The sequence below is a fragment of the Epinephelus lanceolatus genome, chromosome 16, assembly GCF_041903045.1.
Source record: "Epinephelus lanceolatus isolate andai-2023 chromosome 16, ASM4190304v1, whole genome shotgun sequence".
Classification (NCBI taxonomy): domain Eukaryota; kingdom Metazoa; phylum Chordata; class Actinopteri; order Perciformes; family Serranidae; genus Epinephelus; species Epinephelus lanceolatus.
Genome location: NC_135749.1, coordinates 1,071,275 through 1,093,281, shown reverse-complemented (window position 1 = coordinate 1,093,281; position 22,007 = coordinate 1,071,275). Strand labels below are relative to the sequence as shown.

Below are 22,007 nucleotides of genomic sequence, written 5' to 3'. Positions count from 1 at the left end.
TGAACTAGGGCGTGTAGAGGGCGGAATATGAAACGGATCTGGGTGCGCACAACTCCAGGAGGTCTGTGATTTATAAAGACAACATTGCGTACAAATGTGCGTGCGCACGGTTTTATAAATCAGATTATTTTTTGGCGCACGCCATTTTCAGCTTTTGGGCGCACATCAACTTTTAGTATGAATCCTGAGCACTCTTTTATAAATGAGGCCCCTGGACAGATAACTGAACATATTCACTCAGTGGGAAATAACCACTACTAGAGTTCCAACAACACTGTATAAATTGCTATCAGTGACTGAACATATTATATAACAATCAAATCAATACTTAGCGGTGGTCATGGACGCACACAACAAGAAAAAACCCACTTAAACTGTCTCAGTTGACTGGAACTGCTTCAGTCCATCTGCTGCTCTTCAAGAAAGGCCACACAAGTTGTGTGTGTAGAGAGCCGAGCCGTATTAAATTATTTTGATCAGGCTGTTTTCAGGCACTGTTTGTAAATATCCTACACTATCATGAGCCAGTAATTTGTGTATGACCCACATATTTAGGCAACATATATTCAGATATGCCATGATTACTGTGAACAAGATACGGATACTTTTTTTTTGCTTATGATAGTAATCTTAAGTGTTGCCAAAGTTCACATTCATTAATGTAAATGTACAAATTAAAAACATAATTCTTTGTATTTAGGAGAAATGGAACAAGACTTCAATAATTTAGTCCTCATAAAAATATAAAGAAGATATGAAAATGATAAATGTATGCATTAGCTTCCAAATCTGCACGTGAACGTTTGTCAGATTTGCGTCTTCATTTATTTATTATACTCTTTATTCATCAAAATGATAGTCCCTTACAGCAGCTGCTTTACTTCTCAAAGAGACAAAAGAAAACAAAGGAAGTATCAGTCTCCACAATAGCTGTTGTACGTCCCTCCCACCCCACAACTTAACTGACAACTTTTACTTTGATGGCATATTTTACTTCCTTCTGCTTCTGCAAACAAAGTTTCCATGTGACCATTAAAAAAACAACACATATTTAGGGAGGCTGCGATCATGTGATTAATGTAACGACAGGAGTGACGAATAAAGGAGGGAGTGGTCATATTTAAGGCTGCAGGTGGAGGTGGACGAGTCATAAAACACAGGACTTACCACTTGGACTTTCCCCAGAGAGACAGGTGTTAATAACGGTGAGGACATCATCAGTTTAAGGTACGTCCTCACAGTGTTTCTTCTCCCAAAACTCACCACAGTAACTTTACTGATTCACCTTTAATGTAAGCTGCATTTTAGCATTGTAGCTATTATAAACTGTTTGTAAGCTGAACTGATAAGGTGTCGCATTTTATAAACTGATCCTAATTTTTGAACAGAACAAAAAACCACCATAAAACTTCCCCAGTTTCTGAAATGTTATGTTTAAATATGTAAATGAGGCATTATCTAATTAAAAGTGCACTTTTTGCCTAAAATTCCAGAACAGAAATCTGAACTAAAATAAAATCTAGATTTGTATTTTGGATGTGTATTTTCCAGGAGTTTGAAAGACAACACGTTATGGAAGCAAAAAGCCCAAAATCTAAAAGTTGACCATAGCATGGAAAACAATGTTTTCATCCGGAGTATCTGACATCAAGTTTGTAAATGTAATTTCACCACAGCTTATCTGTAAAAGACATTTTGGGATATTTAGCTGTGAAACAAAGAAATGTTTAATTTTAGTTGTGACTGTCAGAGTCATGACTTTATTCTCATTAAATTATGAATTTATTCTTGTAATATTACAACTTTATTCTCAGCACAGATATGTGGGATGTGTTTTTAATTTGTAGAGGAACTCTGAACAAAGACGGGACAGGAAGTTTGACCTCAGTGAGGAGGTGTGGTCAACTCCATTGTTAGGATACATTCCTGAAAGGTGTAATTGGTTGTCCTTTTGTGAGCCTGAGGCGTGGGCACTCGGTGGAAATAATAATGTACTGTTAATTGTCAGTGTGATCACTCTGCTGATGGAAGGTTGAGACTGACGCATTTATCTCAGTGCTGTGGTCGCTGTATTTTTGGTGTTATATCTCTGTTGTGCTGGGTGGAAGATGTGAGCGCTTCTCTGATGAGGATCGGCCACAAACATTATCCCTGCACTATCAGGGGCCATATTCAAAAACCTTCCTAATACAATGAGGTGCTCTTTGTGACAAAGTTCTAAGAAAAGATTTAGAAGCACAATGTTTTCTAAGAGTTTCCCCTTAAAGTTAAGACTAGGTCCTGCTCATCTTAGCCCAGACACAGCAAACTGACTTCAGAGAACTTCAGAGCCCCCTGCTGTATCACCTCACATAGCCGTGTATCAGCCAAAAAGTATCACGTGAACACACTAACACGCCATCCAACAGCCCAGGTAGCCAAAATGACCTGGCCCAGCATTGGCTGAAATAAGCCAGGATGCGTCCAGTTGCTGGACCCTGCTGAGACTCGGCAAGGCTGACACCCCTGAATTGGGTCAAATCAGCTGACCACTGATACTGCCATTACACAGGGCCCTCATGTCTGGAGAGACTTTTTTTTTGTTACTGACTTCCTATAAAGACAGACAACAGACCTAAACTGAATGGTAGAAATATTTAAGTCAGGTTAAGTTCAACACATATTTCATTAAGCTACAGTGACTCAAAATGAACTCTACCAAACAGATGAGCAGGACATTGATTGATTGATTGATTGATTTGTTTATTTAAGTGTGGGCTTACAAGACACTATACAATATATATACAAACAATTCAAGATGGCAAAAATAAGATTCTTATGTATCCATCGACAACAAAAAAGTCAAAGTGTTGTATTCGTATGTGAGACACAGTGTTTTCTGTCTTAATGTCCATGCTTGTTCAATAAATCTAGCTAAGACATAGATCTCTTTCTTGAAGAACCAACTCAACATATTATATTCAGACATCCAAAATAAGTTGGGATTCTTCCCCTGAACTTTTTCAAACAAAGATTTCCTCAACTCATTGTACAAAGGGCAATGAAACAAGAAATGAAATTCATCTTCAACAATATCAAGATCACACAAAACACAAATACGCTGCTCTTCAGGGATACCTTTATACCTGCCCACTTCAATCGCCAGGGGCAACGTACCAGATCTTGATTGTGCACACAAGGACCTCTGACCTCTCCCTAAATTTAAGATTAAGTATGGTTCTGTATAGTAATCCTCTTTAATTTGAACATTGCTTCTAAGTTTGGGTTTCCTCCAAATCTCCTTCTTCCATTGTTTCTTATGGAGATTAAATAGTTTTTCTTTAACTGTATCTATCTTACACTGCAGATTATTACTAAAATATAATATAAATCAGTGAGAGAATACTGCAGGGACATCTCTTGACCAAGGGAAATTATGGGCTCGACCCCATTTAAAAATCTTTTTGGTCAGCCTTTCGTCTGGCAGCCAAAGAAGTCGGTTCCAGAGCCGAACCATTTCGCATCTTCGCTTAATAAGACAGGATTCCCAACCTGTGTCCCCATCGACAACACCCTTTGCAGTGAATTTATGAACTCCAAAATAGCACCCCAGGGCGCGACTCTGAATCATGTTACTTTCAGGGGAATCCCTAAAGCCCCATATTCCAGCCGCACAAAATAAGACTGAGCCAACCATTGAGTTAAAGAGCTTATAAAATGTTAAATTCAAGATGGCCGGCCATCTTGAATCCTAACATATAATGAAGGGTTAACTCCAGTTTTCCTGTTTTCTCATCATGACCAAAATCATGAGCATTTATTCCTACATGTTCTGGACATGCTTTCAATAATTCGCCAGGTTAGGAGTAACTTCAGCATGTGTGGGGAAAATGAAGAAACATGAAGATCAACAAATCTGCGTCACTTGCTAACAACAATGCTCCTTTGAATGAAACTATGTATTAACTTTAGAATGTCTAATAATAGTCTTTAACTCAACAACGCAGCTTCAAGCCTGTGTCATCAACATACAATACCTTCTGTTTTTACTGGAAGCAACTTGAAAAAGAATCTCCAACAGTACCCACACATACATCATAAATGTTCTGTTGTGAATACACGGCAACAGTTTATGATCAACCATTTATTCCATTAAGTATCAAAATTTCAAGATGCTGTATTTGGCACACAACCTATTGCCCCTACTGCTGGGTGACTTTTCCTCACCCTAAGGTGTGCGAGATTATTTCTACCATCGTTAAATGAATTAGTTGAAGCATGAAAATTGTGTGTAACAATGCCAGGCAGGGCAGTTAATGATACATAAATGTCCTCGGGGTGACAGCGCAGTGTTTATTTGTTTCCATACACTGGTGCCTCAATCAAATAAATCTTCTCTGTTGCTGCACCACCTGATTAAAAACATGAAAACAGCTCCAAATTTTCACGATGTGTTAACACCATTGCCGTATTTGATTTAAGAAATATCGCCAAATCAACAGGGGTCCCCAGATTGGTCAGAAATAATTCTGTTAATGTTTTTCTACACTGTTTGGTGCCAAAATTTAACATTTAACATGACTCGTCTCTTAATCTGAAAATAAACATTATAGTATTGTTCTCTATTGGACTACAGTAATCCAGGTTTTAATGTGTATGTTCTCAAACTGCTCCAAAACACTGAATATCTTCACAACTTTATCAAGTTCTGACAAATGTGGGAGCAAATTTCCTACTTTCATATCAACCAGAACCAGAGCAACAGCATGATATTTAATGTATTCCCACAAAACAGTTTGTATGATATCCTACAAATTTGCACCCCACAAATGACATTATGTCCTAGATGTACAGTTACTTAATTGACGTAAAGTTATAGAGGTTAGGTTTAGAGGTTAGAGGTTGCCTTAAAATGACTCAAAGTTCACACAGTTCCGAACATGCAACTCCAGGGGAAAATGATGTTTTAATGAGAAAACTTTGTTTTGTTTTGTCCACCAGAGTATCAAGGATGAAATACATCAGAGCGAGAACTTTATTGCCAGCAGGAGCTCTTGGTCTGCTGTTGGTCTTCAGTTTCTCTAAAGATTATATTGACCACAAAAACATCGGCCTCAACGCAGACGTGAAAGAGGATAAGAGTCAATCCACCACAGATAACTCCTCTGTGTACTCCTGGCCAAGATGTGAACGAAATATGACTGCTGCCAAAATCAGAGGCTTCAGGTCTCTTTCTAGTAGTTTAAAAGACTTTCTCTATTATCGACACTGTTGCCATTTCCCCATGATACTGGACCTTCCTGACAAATGTGGAGGAGCTGATGGATCTGCAGCTGTCTTCCTTCTGCTGGTCATTAAAAGCCCCCCTGTGAACTACGCCCGCCGAGAGGTGCTGCGTAAAACCTGGGCTAAAGAGAGGTTGCATAACAATGTGTGGATACGAAGGATCTTCATCTCAGGAACGATGGGTACTGGTTCAGAGAAAGAGACACAGAAAAAACTGCTCGAGCTGGAGCAACGTGAGTACAACGACATCATCCAATGGGACTTCAACGAAGGATTCTACAACCTCACCTTGAAGCAGATACTCTTCCTGGAGTGGATGGCAAGAAACTGTCCTAACGCCCGCTTCCATCTGAATGGTGATGATGACGTCTTCGCCAACACAGACAACATGGTCGAGTATCTCCAAGGCCTTGAGGACAACGATGGAAGCAAGCACCTCTTTACTGGCAATCTGATCAAGAATGCAGGGCCTGTTAGATCACCATGGAGCAAGTATTTTATCCCAGTTCAGGTACAGAGATCAGCCTCATATCCCCCTTACTGTGGTGGCGGGGGGATCCTCCTGTCTGATTATACCGCTTTGGTAATATACTATATGTCTCAGTCCATTACCCTTCTTCCCATCGATGATGTTTACATGGGGATGTGTCTGGCCAAAGCAGGACTAAGTCCGACCTCTCATGTGGGAGTGAAGACGATGGGACTGTCCAGTCGAGATCTAAACGATCCTTGTGTTTGTAAAAATGTTTTGCTGGTACACAGATTCCTTCCAGCTCAGATGTACAATATGTGGCACAGAGTGCACGATCCCAGTCTTAAATGTAGTTCCTCTAAGAAACACCTTTAGCAGCACCAAACTGTAACCCACACAGGCTCAAACACACCTGTTGGCTCTTACGTTTCCTGCACCTCATCAGAGGTTCTGAGAGCAGGTGTGACCTTGTGAACAAGGCAGTAGGTAGTGTGATTTTTTTCACCCACAAACTGTGAGGCTGAGCAGATTTTACTAGAATTAACCTCCTGCAACCCTGCGTCCTCATACGAGGACTTTATATTTTGGACCTACTGCACCTCATACATTATTCTGCTTAAGTAAGACCTGTGGTCCTCTTTTGTGGACACTTTCATTTGCCATCTACTGGCAGCAAGAGCACAATACTCTGCCAAGTCAGTCCACAGCTGATCAGGACAGAAAGTGGACATGGTCCAAATCCTGATCAAATTTGATGGTTGAAACTTTTTTTTTTATTTATGATCAATAATGTTTGTAATTTGATATGGCAACAAATTTGAACAATTTTAGCAACAGTAACAAGACACAGTTAATTAGGAAGTTCTCCTTTGAGGACACTGGGACTTTATTATCATAAGTAACAAGAAGTATCGTAAGTAATTGTAAATGTTTTTGTCTGTGAATTTCGGGCTACGTTTTTTGCCTGGTGGATTATTCAAATGTATTTTAACACACTTAAAAAATGTATTGTTAAAGTGTATTTGTCACATAAAAAATAAGGAAACTTAACATTTACTTTTCTGTAAATAAAGGTCGCTAAAAGTAATGATCTAGTAGCTCCTTATACTTTAAAACACATTTAGAATATCACGACATTTTAAAAGTTGAATATTTGACATACTTCAAAGTGTAGCAGAGAACATTCAAATGTTCTGTTTAAGTAATGAAGATGAATTAAAAGGGTGATTATGAGTATGCTGTTAATCTTTTATAAATATTTATTTTCTATTACTGGGACATTATGAGTATGCTCAAAATACAATGATAGTGCTATTGTACTTAGAAAATGTATTTTAATTTCGCTGCAAGTACATATACAGCATGTAAGAAAATAAATATGCATTAGTATGTTTGTAATGTACATAGGTTAACTTAATATAGTCCAATTTTAGTTCAGTAAAGTTCACTTAACACATTTAAAACTAAGCTCTTGTACAAGTGAAGTTTATTAAATACAAAAATAGTTGTTCCATTGTAACAAACTTTCAGTACACCAAGTATTATTCTGACTGCGAGTACACTTTAGTGTGCTGTCGCATACTTACATTTAGGGACCGTCCCTTATTTATGAAGGGGGAGGCATGTCAAATAACTTTATTAGCACTGGGGAGGGGCTTCTGTTTTTTATTTTGGTGATACAAATTAAAGTGATTGTGTTTTTGCCTTTTTAAAAAAAAAAAAAAAAAAAAAGAATACATTTTGTTTTCCTTCAAAAAATTTGGTTAATTTTTTTGTTCTTTGATTGGCAATTTTAAATAAAACTTGTAGAATTTCTCCCTCAATGTTTTTTTTTTTTTTTTACAAAAAGATCTTTAAAATCAGTTGGCTTTTTTGTTTTCTTTATAAACTTGGGCAGCTTTTTTGTTCTTTGGTTTGGCAACTTTTAAAGAAAACATAACTTCCAACCCCAAAGGACATTTTAGAGGACATGTATTTTTTTTATTTATTTATTTTGTTTGACATTTTTCACAGATTGAGTTGAGAAGGCATGTTTTGGTGATTTAAGGCATGCTTTGGAAGAAAGCAGGCCTTCCAAACCCCAATTAGGTTTGAAAGGCGTATTTACTTACAGATTTGTTTAAATGATAAAATAACTGAGTTGTGGTGAACATATTCAGGCACATGACATGAAACATGAAGGCATCATCAGCCGACACTTTGAATTTATAAAACACTTTGAATTTATTTATCGGAGCTCAAATTTATTTTATAATAAAAAATACTAAATAATTGTTGATAATAAACATGCAAAAGTGTCACATGACTGCTACATAATTACAACTGATGAGCTTCAGTCCATAAAAACACCGTCCCTTCATTTTGTCATCAGTTCTTTGACGTCATATTCACAGGATGAAATTCATGACACAAAATATCAGCTGTGTTTATAAGTAGTTTGGTTGTTTCTGGGGTTCAAATCTGGTGAATGATGGAGCTGCACGGTGCTGGACTGTGAGCACAGGTCCCACCAGAGGACGTGGGGCCCTCATGCCACCCTCATGGAGTCTGCTTCTGACAGTTTGGTCAGAAACATGCACACCAGTAGCCTGCTGGAGGTCATGTTGTAGGGCTCTGGCAGTGCTCCTCCTGTTCCTCCTCACACAAAGGAGCAGATAGCGGTCCTGCTGCTGGGTTGATGCCCTTCTACGGCCCTGTCCAGCTCTCCTGGTGTAACAGCCGGTCTCCTGGTATCTGGCATCAACCTGATTGGGCTGCAGGTGCCGCCTCATGCTACCATAGTGACAAGGACACTAGCAGAGTTTAGCTGACTTCATGTTAGACTGTGACCATTGAGTGTTCCCTTCATTTTTTGAGCAGAGTAGTGGAATGTGACGTCACAGCCGGTAGACGGACACAACTGACTCGTTGTCTCTGTGAATAAAAACCAACGACTTCAGAAAGTGATGACCTCAAACACATGGATGGTTCCTGACAAGCGACTTCTTGTTGAACCCTCGGCCGCAGACACTGCATTTATACAGTTTCTTTCCTGTGTGAATGGTCATGTGCTCCATCAGGTGCACGTTCTGTTTGAAACTTTTGCCGCAAATGGAGCAGCCGAAGGTTGCCCTTCAGGCTGACCGTCTTCCCGCAATCGCTGGAGCGTAACGACTTCTTGGCGGGCACCCTCTTTTCTCTCTGATGGAGCTGCGAGGACTCGCCGACACATCTATGAGTTTTCAGCTGCGTGTACCAGGTGAATCTTTTGTAGCAGGCGCCGCGGTGGCAGCGTTTCTCCTCTGTGTGCACCGACATGTGCACCGACATGCGTCTCTTGTGCGCAAAGCATTTGTCGCAGAAGGGGCAGGTGAAGGGTTTCTCTCCGGTGTGAATCCTGGTATGTGCCAAAATGTTCCCACTGCAACTGAACAATTCTGACAGTTGGAGCAGCTGAAGGGTTTCTCTCCAGAGTGAGTCCTCATGTGGCTCATCAGACGGTCCCTGCGGCAGAACATTCTCTTGCACTCCGAGCAACTGAACGACTCTTTGTCGGCCTCACGTCTCCTCCTCTCCTGCTGATGATGTCACTGGTGTTGGACGTTTTCTTTCTCGTGTGGATTCTCATGTGTCGGCTAACGTCTCCACTGAATCTAAATGTCTTCTTACAGACGGAGCAGCTGTATGGTTTCTCTCCTGTGTGAAGTCTCATGTGACTGACCGAGTTTGACTTCTTGGAAAATCTTTTCCTACAGAAAGAGCAGCTGAACGGTTTCTCTCCCGTGTGAATCCTCATGTGTGCGTTCAGTTGCAGCTTCCGGCCGAATCTCTGACCGCACTCGGAGCAGCTGAACGATCGTTCCATATAGTCGCAGTTATTATCACCGACGCTGACATCATCAGTCGTCAGAGTGGTGAAACCTGACTGAGGTTCTCTGTTCTCCTCCCAGTTCCCGTCACTGACTTCAGTCTCACACAAGTCCAGAGACCTGTCTTCACTGACTGGTCCTAAATATCTGTTCGGATCTGAGTTTCTGTCTGGTCCTGGTCCTGGTCCTCCACAGTGGTCTTCATCAGCTTGTGACTGATGAAGCTGTGAGGACTGAGGTTTCTCTTCATCATCTTCACTCTTCACAGGGACAGGAGTGAATGTGAACTTGGTGATATCAGCCTCCTCCAGCCCTTGAAGCTGCTCTCTCTCCTGACTGCTCCACAGTTCCTCGTCTTCCTCTTTAATGTGTGGGGGCTCTGGGTCCTCCTGGTCCACACTGGAGCTCCACTCCTCCTGCTCCTCTTCGCCAACAATCACTTTCCGGACATCTGAAGGTAAAACTGAAACACAGACAGACAGAAAGCCATTATCCCTTAGAAACCTGAGCTTGATTTAATTCAAAAACACGGTAAGAACACATCAAGCAACAAATAAAGAAATTACCCAAAAAATTTGTAAGAACAGAAAATTAAAGACAAATTTTAGTAGAAAAAAGCAATAAAGAAAGACAGAAAGAAAGACGAGAAAAAAGAAAAACAAATACGGAAATGACCCAAAAAATGCAAAAAAATAAAAACTAAAAACAAGAAACTAGCAAAAAAAAAGGAAAAAGTTAAAAACAAGCAACCCAAAAAGATGACCCAAGAAATTTGCAAAAACAATAGTAAGAAGACAAAATTTTAAAAAAAAAGAAAATCCACCCCAAAAAAAGATAAAACAAACAATAAAATTACCCCCAAAAACTGCAGAAAATTTAAAATAAGAAAGATTTGTTTTAAAAAAAAAAGGGTTAGAAAAAAAACAAACAAGGAAATGACCAAAAATATTTGCAAAAAAAAAAATAGTTAAAAGAACATTTAAAACATGACAATTAGGTAAAGTTCAAAAAAGGTTAAAAAACAAACAAACAAGAAAATGAGAAGAATTTGCAAAACAAAAATCAGTAAAAAACAAAAAAAGAGAAAATCAAAACAAGAAAATTAGTGAAAAAATAATGTTAAAAACAAACAAGAAAATGACCTGAAAAAAGAGCTTTGAGATTATAACAATTCTACACCATAATCTTATATATTTTTAATATTCTTTTTTCCATAATAAAACGCTGAATATTAAATATGTTTAACATTTTAACATTTTTTTGTTTGTTTAAAAAAGAAGTGCAGATTGTTTTTTTCTTTAAAAATGTCCCTTTTTTCTTTAACAATTTTGGGATTTTTTTTTTCTTAAAAAATTTGCCACAGTGTGTAGGAATTTCACCCATGTAACGTTGAAATCATATATTGTATTCAAACAGATGGCGCACTCTAGCGCCTCACTGTTTCAAATGTGTATTGCAACAATGGTAGCTGCTGTGGACCAAAAAGCTATGATAACATTGATGAAACCATGTCATGGGATACTTCATGGAGTATTCATTCAGGCTCCTACACAGACACACGTGACGCCAGGTGACAAACCCCCTCCTCACCATGCTGGCTGTGTTTACAACGTAGGACTGTTGGGGCGGGTGTAAATCGAAACAAACCAATCACGTCTTGACCTTTGACAACTGACAAGTGGCTCAACCTCACACACCTCATCCCTCTCCTTGCACCACTGCGCCGCTAACAGCTGTGTAGTGGCTATTTGTTATAGACTAAACAAGCAGCAAAATTAAACAAATTATAGTCTAAACAAACTCATAATAATAAAGCCACTAAGGCACCTAGGGCGAATCTTAAGAAGGGAATGAGTCATTGTCCGGGCAGAGATCAACGTTTCTTGGGGGTTTATTCTAGAAGAGTGAGCAAGCCAACAATCAAACGTACGCAACCATGCCGCCTCTCTTGCCCTGGTAAAAAAACATGAAACCCCAAAGGTGCCTACCTGTTCCTCACCTGGCTACCATTATATAAACTCCACCCATGTGTAGACTCCACCCAATGATGTGCCCCAGTAGCAAATTAATCTAATAGCAAAGCAATTACTCAGATTATGTGAGAAAAATCAAAATAATATAAAAGTAAACATTTAGCCACTAAACATAACAACACAGTGAATAGCTGTGACAAGCTGTTAGTGGCCAGCATTGCTAACAGCGCCAACAGCGGAGATGCTCTCTCCACCTGGGAAGGGCTACCCCGATGTTGACCCTCGTTTTTTGATTTTGCCGGTCACGTTGCCTTTTTCATTCCCTTTGCACTTTCTTGGCAATTAGGATTCCGTCTCCAGTGATGCTGCATGTGCATGATCCTGCATTATGCTCAAAGAGTGGGACTGTGTTATGCTGCAGTAGTGCCGGGGTCGTAGCGAAGCGCCTCTTGCTCCTCTCATTCGGCTTCTCAGTCACGTAGCACTGGCCTGGCTCTCAACGAAAACGCCAAAGGTGGTGCTGTATGTCCCTTGCTGGCAGATGTATTCTTGAGATGGCGAAACCCCCAGACGACTTACCCGCACAATGTAGAAACAAATCTGAAATTCTCCTTTTACGAGAATAAGTCTGATTATTGGTGGAGGCAATGAAACACCCCAAATTACCATTTTTTTCAACAATTTGAGCAATATTTTTGTACTTGATGAATCCGTCTCATTTAAGATTTGTCCAAACATAGTCCGTTTGCATGACAAGACTTTCAAACATCAAAGGGTGAGTTTTAAATTATCTATCTATCTATCTATCTATCTATCTATCTATCTAATATGGTATAATTTATTTTTGTCATTCTTTAATTCTCAGCCTGAGATTAAACTCCTGTGGTTTGATAATGAATCAACAGTCACTTAGCCGTCAATGCTCCACAATGCCAGAGCAAACTATTACTCAGCATTAATATTCTTGTATTCCTTTAGCCCTTAGCAGTAATGATTTTATGAGCTTTTTTAATGACAAAATTCTAACTATTAGAGGCAAAATTCATGACCTCCTGTCCTCAGATAGTAGCTATCTAACTTCAAACACAGCTGTAAGACCTAATATATATTTAGACTGCTTTTCCCCAATTTCTCTTCAACAATTGACCGCAGTGATTTCTTCATCTAAATCATCAACGTGTCTCTTAGACCCCATCCCAACTAGGCTACTTAAAGCTGCAGTAGGTAGAAAGCCTGAAAACGGTTCTTTTTTGAGTCTCATCTGAGTTAGGTTTCGTTCGTCTCCGCCCTGAGCCCCTCCCACCAGACGAGCATGTGGGTATTTTATCCTACTTCTATCCTACTTATTATTATTATTTTATCCTACTTCATTCTATTTCTCCCTCTCTCGGAGCCTCGGCTCTCCCTCACCGTGCAGCAGCCCTGCCGATCCCTCCCTCCCGTCCCCGCACATACTCCCGAGGCTCGGCTCTCCCTCTCCGCGGAGAGCCCTCGGCTCGGCTCCCCTCTCCGCGGAGAGCCCTCGGCTCCGCTCCCACGGCCGACGCTCGTGTCCTCCGGCCAGCCCCACCTCACCCTTCCCCTCCCTCCGGGGCTCCGGGGAACCAGAGTTCTGTCTTCCTTTTTTGGGTTTAGTCGTGTAGGCAGTTGTAGCCAGTGCTGGAATAGCTATTTTACCTGGTGCACTGTTCGCCATTGCCGGTTGCTCTCCCCTTCTGCCGGCAGCACGGGAACGCGCATATGTAGTAGAACAGCCAATAGGAACGCAGTGGTCTGAGCTGACCTTTGATTGGTTGATGCACATCGGCACGATACTGATTCTTTAGAGGCTGAACACAGAGCCATGGTGAGGTGCAGAAACCTACTGTTTGTCTCAGACCACTTCATTTACATTATGCTTAGAGGATATTATACATTTTTACTCAGTTATACCAAAACAATGTTGCCTACTGGTGCTTTAAGGAGGTCTTTCCTTTAGTTAACACTCATATATTAGATATGATCAATATATCCTTATTAACAGGCTATGTACCACAGTCTTTTAAGGTAGCTGTAATTAAACTTCTCCTAAAAAAGCCCACCCTGGATCCAGAGGTGTTAGCCAACTATAGACCAATATCTAATCTTCCCTTTATGTCAAAGATCCTTGAGAAAGTAGTCGCAGACCAGCTGTGTGATTTTCTCCATGATAATAATTTATTTGAGGAATTTCAGTCAGGATTTAGAGTGCATCATAGCACTGAGACAGCACTAGTTAAAATTACAAATGACCTTCTGATTGCTTCAGACAAAGGACTTGTCTCTGTACTTGTTTTATTAGATCTTAGTGCGGCGTTTGACACAATTGACCATCAAATTCTACTGCAGAGACTGGATCACTTAATTGGCCTAAAAGGTTCTGCACTAAGCTGGTTTAAATCTTATTTATCTGATCATTTTCAGTTTGTTGACGTTCGTAATGAATCATCCTTACGTACCAAAGTTTGTTTTGGAGTTCCGCAAGGTTCTGTGCTCGGACCAATCCTATTTACTCTATATATGCTTCCTTTAGGTAACATCATTAGAAATCACTCTATAAATTTCCATTGTTATGCGGATGATACTCAGTTGTATTTATCGATGAAGCCAGAAGAAAGTAATCAATTAACTAAACTCCATAACTGCCTTAAAGACATAAAAACTTGGATGAGCACCAATTTCCTGATGTTAAATTCAGACAAAACTGAAGTTATTGTTCTTGGCCCCAAACAACTCAGAGACTCTTTATCTGATGACATAGTTTCTCTAGATGGCATCGCTCTGGCCTCTAGCACTACCGTAAGAAACCTCGGAGTAACATTTGATCAAGATTTGTCTTTTAATTCTCATTTAAAACAAACCTCACGGACTGCATTTTTTCATCTGCGTAATATTGTGAAAATTAGGCCTATCCTGACCCGAAAAGATGCAGAAAAATTGGTCCACGCTTTTGTTATCTCTAGGCTGGATTACTGTAACTCTCTATTATCAGGTAGCTCTAGTAAGTCCTTAAAAACTCTCCAGCTAATTCAGAATGCAGCAGCACGTGTACTAACAGGAACTAAGAAACAAGATCATATTTCTCCTGTTTTAGCTTCTCTGCACTGGCTCCCTGTAAAATCCAGAATTGAATTTAAAATCCTACTGTTAACTTATAAAGCTCTAAATGGTCAAGCTCCGTCATATCTTAGAGAGCTCATAGTGCCATATTATCCCACCAGAACACTGCGCTCTGAGAACGCAGGGTTACTCGTGGTCCCTAAAGTCTCCAAAAGTAGATCAGGAGCCAGAGCCTTCAGCTATCAGGCTCCTCTCCTGTGGAATCATCTTCCTGTTACGGTCCGGGAGGCAGACACCGTCTCCACATTTAAGACTAGACTTAAGACTTTCCTCTTTGATAAAGCTTATAGTTAGGGCTGGCTCAGGCTTGCCCTGTACCAGCCCCTAGTTAGGCTGACTTAGGCCTAGTCTGCCGGAGGACCCCCCTATAATACACCGGGCACCTTCTCTCCTTCTCTCTCTCTCTCTCTCTCTCTCTCTCTCTCTCTCTCTCTCGTATTCTATTACTGCATCTTGCTAACTCGGCCATTCTGGATGTCACTAACTCGGCTTCTTCTCCGGAGCCTTTGTGCTCCACTGTCTCTCAGATTAACTCATATCACAGCGGTGCCTGGACAGCGTGACGTGTGTGGTTGTGCTGCTGCCGTGGTCCTGCCAGATGCCTCCTGCTGCTGCTGCCATCATTAGTCATTAGTCATACTTCTACTGTTATTATACACATATGACTATTGTCACACATGTATACTATCAGATATTAATATTAGGGATGCACTGAAATGAAAATTTGTGGCCGAAGCTAAATAATATTAAACGCTTGGCCGAATACCGAATGCCGTTTTTTTAGTTTTTCATTAGTTTTTGCAGATGAACCCTCCGATTAGTGTTGTCACGGTACCAAAACTGGGACCCACGGTACGATACCAGTGAAAGTATCACGGTTCTGAGTAGTATCACGATACCACGGCAAAAATGAGGCAGATGTGCCTTTTGTCATTTATAAAAAGATAAATCACTTTTCTATAATACATCAATGATATTTCAATGGAATAAATTACTTATTGACTTATTCATACTTCAAAAACAGCATCAATAAGTGATTAACATAGGGGGGATCAAAATAAAATAAATAAATAAAATAAAAATCAACCAGCCACCCTCCTCCCCTGACAAGTAAAGAACAGTCCCTTCATAAGTAAAGAACAGTCCCTTCATAAGTAAAGAACAGTCCCTTCATAAGTAAAGAACAGTCCCTAAAGTGCGGTGAGGTTTGTGGACCGTTACCTGCCACAAAGAGAGAAATGTGAACGGCTCGTTTCTCCTCTGACACGTCACATACCTGTGTGCCGCCACGACTCGGCTGTTCAGGTACTTTTGGGCAGTCATGACAACAAGTTATTCACCTGGAGCTGGACTTCTCCGTTGCCGGTAAGCCGTTATCATGCGCCACTGTATTTGACAGGAATACGTATTCCTGTCCGTGTCTGTGACCCCCGTTCAACCCACAACTGGCGGGATTCGCCGTTTCATTTCTGCTGCTGGTTGAAATCTGTACTCTCACACAGCGTGCTGAATGATTTATTTTGCCCGCACAAAACTATTTTTAGTCGCAAATGCGAGTGCGGTGACGGACGGAGTAAAATATCGCCACACTGCTGACATTTTAATCTGTCCGTCACCACACTCTGTTTGATTGCGTTATCAAAACACGCCGCTATTATTCGGCCTTGCTTTTCACTTATTCCACTGAATGTGTGTGGTTTTTTTTTTTTTGCAATATTCGGCTGAATATATTCGATTATCGAATATTCGGTGCATCCCTTATTAATATATACTTTCAACATATTGTACCACAGTAACCAGAACTATAATTATAATATTATTACTTTCATTAATGTTGTTGTAAGCTACTGTCATTACCGTCTGTCCTGCATCTCTCTCTCTCTCTGTCTCTCTCTGTCTCTCTCTCTCTCTCTCTCTCTCTCTCTCTGTCTCATTGTGTCATATGGATTACTGTTAATTTATTATGTTGATCTGTTCTGTACGACATCTATTGCACGTCTGTCCGTCCTGGAAGAGGGATCCCTCCTCAGCTGCTCTTACTGAGGTTTCTACCGTTTTTTTCCCCGTTAAAGGGTTTTTTGGGGAGTTTTTCCTGATCAGCTGTGAGGGTCATAAGGACAGAGGGATGTCGTATGCTAGGGTGACCATATTTTGATTTCCAAAAAAGAGGACACTCGCCCCAGCCACGAGATAGCCTACTTAAATGATACTCGCAGTTTACTCAAAGATGCCTTGTAATTTTAATATATTTAAAGTTTATATGTATAGATAGAAAATTCAGTTATATTATAAAATAATACCTCTCAAAGACAGAAATTTAGATAGGCTTCTCAGAGGTTACTCAACTTGCTTTTATTATGCCTAAAATATTAATCTTTTTACAAGTTTCAATTGTACAAAAATAAATATAAATGTAAAATAAATGTAAAATCTCTGGAATGAAATAATGATAGAAATAATGTCTCTTCTGTATTAGAAAAATCAACTTGTAAAATAATATCTATCTTTTCAAGTCTTACTGGACAAATAAATAAATAAATAATATGAAATAATGTTCTAATGAATACCTCTTCTGTATTAGAAAATCCAGCTTTGAGCTCCCCGGCACCTTTATTAGACACAGAATCATACGTGCCAGCTTTGCACACGGTGCACTCAGCCTCCCATATATCCCAACCGGGTCGGGACGGTAAGTTGGGAATTTTTTCTGCAGTTCATCTGTGAAGCTGCACTTGAGCTTCGGCATCATGGAAGCTTAGAATAATGCTGCGCCGCCGGTGTCTGCTGCTTCCTCGTTGTGAGTGTTGGAGATCCGCCGATAAGGCAGCCTCTCGGGGATTAGCACGCACGCACGCACACGCACACACACACACACACACACAAGGAAAATTATCATCAATTTATAAACACCCCCAGGACAGGACGTGAAAAGTGGACAAAAGAGGCCGTTTGGTCAGCCTACAGACTGTATGCTGTAAAGCCCTGTGAGGCAAACTGTGATTTGTGATATTGGGCTTTATAAATAAAATTGATTGATTGAAATGAACCGGAAAGCACTCACAGTAAGGATAAAACACGTTAGCTTCGGGAGCTAGCTGTGGCTAACAGGCTAACGTTAGCTTTAGCACCATTAGCAGAGTGGCAGAAAGGAAACAAACCTTCTCCTCGCGGCTTCGCTTCCGGCTTTAAAACCACCTCCAGCTGTTTCCGGTGTCGGTCCATCTCTGATTAACGAACTAAATCATCGGTGTTTCTGCCGTTATTTCATGCAACTAACGGCTTCTCTCCGCTCACTGCTCCCGGTGTTGAGGCAAAACTAGTCAAGAGAACTTCTTCTTCTTCTGTTTTAATGGCGGGCTACAAACCAACGTTAAAGGTGCATGCCGCCACCTACTGTATCGGAGTGTGTAACATCATGACTTTATACTGGGTTCATTTCATAGATTAAAAAAAAAATCAATAATAAATACTCATATTCTGGACATTAATCCTGTTTCATATATGTACTTAAGAACTGCCCTTTGAACCTGAGCCTGTTTCTCTCCTAGCTCTAGGAGCCCTTTGATGCTCCATTCCCTACCCATTTTGACCACACCATCCTTCAACCTTTTCCTTTCTGTAATGAATTTCCTGCATCTAAATAGTACATGTTCAACAGTTTCTCTAAGTCCACAAGTTTCACATTTATCTGATTCTCTCTTTTTCATGATAAACTGTTTAGTCCTGTGTGTCCTAGTCTTATCCTAGTGAACGTGACATCTTCTTTCCTACATTTCCCTCTGGACCTTTTCACCCTGACAGACTTTTGAATTTTGTAATATTCCCTACCCTTTGTGTCATTACTCCATATTTACTGCCATTTTGTCTTAATTCCCTGGTGGATTATTATTATTATATGCCTCTTCTCTCCCAAAACAAAGATCTAAAATATCATTTTCATTTTTGTTTAATGCACTTTTAGCCAGTTTGTCTGCTATCTCATTTCCCTCAATGCCTGCATGCGCCAGAATCCAACAGAAGTGGACATCTATCCCTAGATGCTGTAGGTTCAATAAAATCAAGTACACTTCTAACAGTAGATCTTCTCGAGCTGTTTCTCCAGATTGAATACTCTGCATTGCAGCTGCGGAATCTGAACATATCACTACTTTAAGTGGTTTGACCTGCTCTACCCACTGAAGACTGATTATTATTGCTACCATTTCTGCCGTGAACACTGACAACTTGTTTGAAATTCTTTTGACAATACCTTTATCAAACTCTGGGATGTAAATGCCTACTCCTACATGCTCATTATTTGGGTGTTTAGATCCATCTGTAAAAATCTGCAGGTAGCTGTAATGGCTGCTCTTCAGATATTTTTGAGCCAGATATCCTATGTTCAGGTTATTCTTTATCCACTCTGTTTTCTTGTCTAATATTTGCAGGTTAACTTTGGGTTGTGGAAATATCCATGGAGGAATGCTGCTAATTATAACTGCTGGACTATGCTGTATGGAATCTAATTTGTACTGTTTCACCTTCTTATTAATTTCCCATCCAAACCCTTTACCAGTAAAAGTTACGTACTCCCAACAGTTGTGCAGAACAGAAGAAGTTATATTTCCATTTCCTTTCCCCTGAATTCTTATCCAATATGCTAGTGATAATTTAGTTCTTCTTAAATTCAACAGCAGTTCACTGGATTCCACCAGCAAAGCATTGATGGGTGTGGTATTAACTGCTCCACAGACTGCAAAGTCTAATTTTTGTAGATGACTTTTTGCAGCTATACCAAACACCATACATCCATAATCCAAGGTGGCTCTCAACAGAGCCCTGTGTATGTGTAGTGATGCCTCTCTGTCAGCTCCCCATGCCAGACTGGCCAAACACCTCATGAGCTTTAACACCTTTTTACATTTGGTCTCAACTTTCTCAATATGATTTTTCCACGTATATTTATCATTGATCCATAAACCTAGGTACTTAAACACTCTGACTCTTTCCATGTTCTTACTGTAAAGAGTCAACACCTGCTTGTTGTCTATTTTCTTTTTAGTAACCAACATATAACATGAATTTGAAACAGAGATTTTAAATCCCCAATCATAGGACCATCTCGCTACATCTGTTATTGCTTTCTGGATGCATTTCAGAACATGTGGCGTGTTTTTCTCCCTTTTCCAGATTGCTCCGTCATCAGCGTACAATGAGGACTGTATACCTACCCCTATATTCTCAAATATATCATTAATCATTATATTAAATAGAATTGGACCGATGACGCTGCCCTGTGGTATTCCATTTACAATGTCGAAACTATCTGAAATTTCAGAACCTACTTTTACTTTAAATGTCCTTTTTGTTAAAAAGTCCATGATCCAGTTGTATAAGCGTCCACCTATGCCTAACATATTCATTTTAATTAACAGGCCTTCTCACCAAATGGAATCATAAGCTTTCTCAATATCAAAGAAAACTATCACCATCACTTCCTTCATATTTAGGGTCTTCTCAATGTCATAAGTCACTTTAATTAATGCATCAGTTGTGGATCTTTCTTTCCTGAAGCCACTCTGATTCTCATTTAACAGATGTTTTTCCTCTAAAACGTATGATAGCCGGTAAACAATCATTTTTTCCATCCATTTACAGAAATGTGAAGTGAGGGCTACTGGCCTGTAATTTTCAGCATTAGCTGCATCTTTCCCTGGTTTAACAAATGGCAAAACTAATGCCAACTTCCACTCATCAGGTAGTTTTTCTTCTGACCAAATCTTATTGAAAAGTTTTAGTATGATTTCTAGTGCTTCCTCTGGTAATTGTCTGAACATGACATAACTCAACTGAGCAGAATTCTTGCTGCCTTTTAAAGCCCTTCTCATTTCCCTCAAGGAGAAATCCATATCAGTGGCTGAGCTACAGTCTACCTTTTTGGTGTACACATTTCCATTATCTTTTAAAACTTCCTCCTTCCTTCGTTTATGTATGTCTGTAAGATGATTGCCACTATGAACATTTGCAAATATCCTCCCTAAAACATTGGCCTTTTCCACATCTGTTATTGCTAGGCAATCTTGATTAGCAAGAACTGATATTTTATTGGCAGCCTTTCTTCCTCTCATCTTTCTGAGCATATTCCATACATGACTGACATCTCTTTCTCTTCCAATAGTAGAGCAAAAGTCTCTCCAAGTATTCCTTTTAGCAATTTTAATTATTTTGCGAGCTCTAGCTCTTTTTCTTTTGTATTCGATCAGATTGTCTAGACTCAAGTTGTTTCTGAGATTTCTGAGGGCAATATTCCTTTCTTTAACAGCCAAACTACATTCATCGTTCCACCATGGCACCATTCTCTTATTCCCTCTTATTACAGTTTTAGGAATACTTTTTGAGGCAGCTTCAGATATCATATTTGTAACTTCGGCAGTGCACTCATCCACATTACCCTCCATCTAAATACTGTTAGCCAGTTCCCTGCAACATACTTTAAAAGTGTTCCACTGAGCCTTTTTAAATACATACATTCATGTTCATTTGCAGTACTTATTCTTTTAAATGCTAGATTGTCTTTAATGAACGTGATACATCCACCCCCTTGGTTATTTGCTCTATCATGTCTGACTGAGTTGTATCCCACCATAACAAAGTCTAGATGGGGTCTTAACCATGTTTCCTGAATACATATTATGTCTGGTTTAACATTCAAGTCTTTAATGACTTTCTTAAATTCCTGACCATTTGCGATTAAACTCCTGGCATTCCACTGAAAAACTGTGAGTACCATTATTAGATTAATCGCTAAAAACATCATAAGTAAAAGGGTTCATCATTTCTTGTATTGTTTTGCACTCTACACTTGAGATCCCAAGATACTCCTTTGCAGCTTCAACAATCGTTTCAATTCTCTCATTCCTGTCATTTTGTTCTAATCCAATGTAAACCACTTTGCATATGAATGCCACAAAATTTACTTTATCAACTAGCAGAGTTCCTTCCTTTACCTTACACTTGTGGGAGGTCTCATGCTGGCCTGTCTGGTGCATCTTACTGTTTCCTGCAACAGGAGGATCAGTACTGTTAACAATGTTACTCCTCTCAGTTTTGTTTTCCTTCGCTACCTGTGCATTATTAACACTCTTAACAGCCTCTGCATATGACACTTTGTTTAGCATCTTATATCTTTGGGCTTCTTTTGCTTGCTTTTGTACCACACAGCCCCCAAAGGCTGCACTGTGGTCTCCTCCACAATTGCAACACTTACAGTAACCGGCACATCTTTCCCACACTTTCCAAATGCATGGTCTCCTCCACATCTTGCACATCTTT

General features: G+C 39.9%; 1 protein-coding gene and 1 pseudogene across 1 annotated transcript; one reads left to right on the top strand and one right to left on the bottom strand.

Moving 5' to 3' along the window:
- The first annotated feature begins 4,990 nt into the window (after positions 1 to 4,990).
- LOC117263620 (N-acetyllactosaminide beta-1,3-N-acetylglucosaminyltransferase 3 pseudogene) lies at positions 4,991 to 6,614 on the top strand (annotated as a pseudogene).
- Positions 6,615 to 7,693: 1,079 nt separating this feature from the next.
- Positions 7,694 to 18,028, bottom strand: LOC144467341 (uncharacterized). Its single transcript, XM_078175792.1, has 2 exons — positions 17,855 to 18,028; positions 7,694 to 10,048 (listed from the first exon to the last, which is right to left on the bottom strand). The coding sequence occupies exons 1-2, from the start codon at positions 17,916 to 17,918 to the stop codon at positions 9,210 to 9,212; spliced, it is 903 nt and encodes a 300-aa protein (XP_078031918.1). The 5' UTR covers positions 17,919 to 18,028; the 3' UTR covers positions 7,694 to 9,209.
- Positions 18,029 to 22,007: the final 3,979 nt, after the last annotated feature.

Coding starts and splice junctions, on each gene's coding strand:
- LOC144467341 (XM_078175792.1), bottom strand. CDS start 17,918: ATGGACCGACACCGGAAACAGCTGGAGGTGGTTTTAAAGCCGGAAGCG. Junction 10,049..17,854: donor AGCGAAGCCGCGAGGAGAAG/GTTTGTTTCCTT, acceptor TCTGTGTTTCAG/TTTTACCTTCAGATGTCCGG.